This window comes from Plectropomus leopardus, chromosome 12 (assembly GCF_008729295.1).
Source record: "Plectropomus leopardus isolate mb chromosome 12, YSFRI_Pleo_2.0, whole genome shotgun sequence".
NCBI classification, from domain to species: Eukaryota; Metazoa; Chordata; class Actinopteri; order Perciformes; family Serranidae; genus Plectropomus; species Plectropomus leopardus.
The window spans coordinates 603,959-607,839 of NC_056474.1; the positions used below are offsets into that span (position 1 = coordinate 603,959).

General features: G+C 43.1%; 1 protein-coding gene across 1 annotated transcript; it reads right to left on the reverse strand.

Moving 5' to 3' along the window:
* Nucleotides 1–268: 268 nt before the first annotated feature.
* LOC121951943 (corticoliberin-1-like) lies at nt 269–3,637 on the reverse strand. The gene is made up of 2 exons (XM_042498443.1): nt 3,468–3,637; nt 269–792 (listed from the first exon to the last, which is right to left on the reverse strand). Exon 2 carries the CDS (start codon nt 771–773, stop codon nt 321–323), a length of 453 nt encoding a protein of 150 aa, XP_042354377.1. The 5' UTR covers nt 774–792; nt 3,468–3,637; the 3' UTR covers nt 269–320.
* Between the last annotated feature and the right edge of the window lie 244 nt (nt 3,638–3,881).

Here is a 3,881-nt window from a genome sequence, read left to right on the forward strand (position 1 = left end):
CTTTTTATTTCAGTAAAACAGATAAATATTCATTATTTTTTAGATTTTATTTACAATATTTCAGTGCTTATTAGTTATTGATCAATGAATGAGCCATTTTCCACAGATGAAATATGAATAAAACTGTCCGCTGTGAAACAGATCTGATTATTTTCTTTCTGATTCACACTTTGAGTTTTTCGGTGTGAACGCTGTGAGCCGAGACGGAGAGAGACGGAGAGACCTGCAGGAGGACGCTCAGCCCTGAGGACGCTGAGAGGACACTCTGGACAGGAAGTGGGTGGTTTGTGGACAGGAAGTGGGCGGTCTGCAGCAGCGAGTCATTTTCCAAAGGTGTCCATCATCTTGCGGTTGCTGTCGGCCTGCTGGGCGATCTGCTCGGCGCGGGCCATCTCCAGCACCTCCCTGAGGAGGTGGAAGGTCAGATCCAGAGAGATGGGAGGCTCCTCGGACCTCTTCCCCTTCTCCCCGGCCTCCTCCTCCTCCTCCTCCTCCTCGTCCTGCTGCTCCTCCCGGGCCTGCAGGAGGCGCTGTGTGAGCTGCAGCAGAGCCCGGTTCACTGCTGAGGAGGATGAAGGGGAGGAGAGGAGGTCAGAGGAGAACCCTCCAGCTCCGCTCAGCTGCAGGGAGAGCTCCTCCCCCAGGTGGAGCAGCAGTGGGCGGGGGAGGCGCAGGCGACGAGCGGCGGGGGCGTCGGCGGGTCGACAGTCGGTGGGACGAGGCAGGACGGCGCCGAGCAGAGCCACGACCCACAGCAACACGTTGAGCTTCATCTCCGCTCCTCGCTGCAACCTGAGGACGAGAAAACAAAAGCAAACCGTCGCCGTCATCCTCGAAAAATATCCGACAAACATCTGCATCGGAATCTTGAAAAGAACGAGGTGCTCAGATGATTTTAGATTTTTTAAAGGTTTTTTTAGGTTCAGTTTGTTTATATGAAGGTGTTGAGACTTGATATGACGTGAAGGTGAAGTGGGTTTACTTTTGCAGCTTTGCTGTGATGATGGTTACGTCACGGTGAGCGCCGTGTGTTCCCGCTGCTGTCCAACACATGGGACCAATGTGACGCCGTAAATACCTCAGATACAATACGATACGATATGATACTATATAATGTACTTTATTGTCCCTGTAGTGAAAATGTGTCCCAGACTCAGTGCTGCAAAGACATCTCCTGTCTATCATAAAATTAAAAACACAACAGTCCTAACAAAAGCATCAGATGTACAACGGCACATAATCCCAGTTCCACTGAACACAAAGTGTTAACTCACTCAGCCAGTAATAAAAACATCACGAGACTTTCTGAGACACAGCTGGACAGCAGCGTCATGGAAACACACACTGCCACCTAACGGTCCAAACATTACAGCTGCATCCCAAAACTTCAGAATATTGTGGAAAAAGTTCAATATTTTCCATCAGTTATTTAAGAAAGTGACAATTTAGTTTTTTTAATGCTCCCTTTTAGATAAAATGAATAAAATGGAATAAATAAATAACAAGGTATGCATTTTAAAAACTTTAAACGAATATATTACTTTTAAAAGTGATAGTGAAATATGCACACAGAGAATGACATTAAAAAACATGCAGGACATAAATAACTATCAAAAAAGAATTGAATACTGACAAGTGATCCCAAAATTATCAAGAAATGAGTAAAAATGAAAAAAAAAATAACTGGAAAAAAATGTAAAACAAAAAAAAGAAAGAACTAAATAAAAAAGAATATTTTTAAAAAGGCAAACAAGTCTTGGCAAAAGTGTTTTAATAATTATAATTCATAACATAATTTTAAATATTTAATTTTGATAGTTGTGAATATATTCTCCCTAGCTTTTTTTTTGTCTCCTTTGTTTTTTTTTTCCACAGCTTTAAAAAAATATAATTTTTTTCCAAATGTATCAGTTTCTTTCCATTTGTGGAACATTTCTTACAAAGTTGCTCAAAACCTTTTCCCCCGTGTTTCTGAAAGCAGTCGCACAAATATGCTCAGAGTTCAAAGGGTTAAATACCCGAGGATTCAAAGGGTTAATTTAACTGTTGAGAAAGGGAAGAGTCTGAGCAGCTCTGTGAGACCCCCGTCCACCCTAAACGAGACTCTGAAAACTGAAACTTAAATGAATGAATGAAAAAACAGATTTTAAAACACATTCTCACCTGATCGTCCTGCAGAGCTGCTCTCTGTGTCCCTGTCTCTCTGTGTCCCTGTCTCTCTGTGTCCCTGTCTCTCTGTGTCCCTGTCTCTCTGTGTCCCTGGCTCTCTGTGTCCCTGGCTCTCTGTGTCCCTGTCTCTCTGTCTTTTATCTATTTGTCTCTATGTCTCTCTGTGTCTTTGTCTCTCTGTTTCTTTACCTTTTTATTTTTTGTCTCACTGTCTGTCTCTCTGTCTCTTTGTCTCTCCGTCTGTCTTTGTCCAGCTGCGCTCTGATGTGTTTCTCTGTGTGTCTTCAGTCAAACAGAGACACTGGAGCTGTCTTTACTTTATATATCAGTGGGGGGGTCAGTGTGAGTGGGACTGATGATGACGATGATGAAGACGAGGATGTGACCTTTCTCGGCTCGACTGTGACCTTCATCTCCTGCAGGAGACAAAACGCAGCGACAGTCGACAGGAAGTCCACAGAGTCTAAAGCTGTCTGACGATTCACCACCAACGAAGAAGAGGGTGGGGGTTATTATTATTTATTTATTTTGCATCTTAAAAAATAACTTTTGGCATGTTTTTTGGTTTTCTAAATGTTTTTAAAATTTTAAAAACTCTATAAATGGAAGTTTAATGAATAAGGGGCAGTCGTGGATAATTCTCTCATAACAAGAGGATTTACCTAAAATGTTGGACTGCTCCTTTAATCCCTTTTTCTTATTTTATTCAGCCCTGAAATTCACCTTTAAAAAGAAATAATCATTTTAATTAAATATTTTTGAGATAAAACAGTCATTTTTTTATTTATTCAGTGCTGATAGACTGAAAATAAAAAATGAAGATGCAGACGAGTGGAAACAGAAACGGAGACAAACTTACTGAAAGTCACTGAAAAAAAAAGTACTTTCATTTAAAATTTGTGTTTCTGACTCAGATTTGGATAAATGGAGAGAGCTGATCGATCGATTGATTGTTGACATTTCATGTGTCTGTTTGTGCTTCAGGCAGAAATCATAAATGGAAGGAAGATGAAACCAAAGTGGAGACGAGTTTTTCTCCTCTGAAGCAGAAAGAAATCAGATAAATCTCATCGGCGGCGTGTTTAAAGGTCGAAGTGTCGGGACGCTGCAGCTCTGAACTGAGTTTCTGCTTCTGCTGTGACCTTTGACCTCTCAGTGTTTACACAGCCACACCTGGAAATCCTCCCTCATTTACATCACAGACGCTTCCTTTGACTTTTAATTTGAAAAACCAAACTCTGTCATGTAGTTTGACTGATTTAAATAACAAAGACAGACAGCAGACAGTTCAGTCTGACCTTTATTTTGAAAAGCGGAGCCGGAAGCGGTGATTGGGGTGCCGTCGTGAGCTTGACGTCACTATACTTTAATCTCGGTCGGCAGCTCGCGCGGATCTTCGCCTCAGGACTCCCCGCAGAGATGGCCGGACGGGACCGAGTGGTTCACCTGCTCAGACAGCTCGAGCGCGCGGCGTAAGTGAGAGCCGATTCACCTGAACTCACCTGAAAACACGTAAACAGCGCGGTGACGTAACAGGCTGCAGAGCCCCGCGTGTTGTTTTTCTGAGCAGGGGAGAGGGTGACCTCGATCCCGCTCAGAAAAAAGACGCTTTTGGCTTTATTTGCGTTAAAATGCGGTTTTCTGTCGTGCGGAGTTCAGACTGACAGCGTCTGTTACTCAGCAGGGAGACGCTGGAGATCCGGCTCACAGAC

What these genes read in the sequence shown, in the direction of transcription:
- LOC121951943 (XM_042498443.1), bottom strand. Translation starts at nt 773, where the DNA reads ATGAAGCTCAACGTGTTGCTGTGGGTCGTGGCTCTGCTCGGCGCCGTC.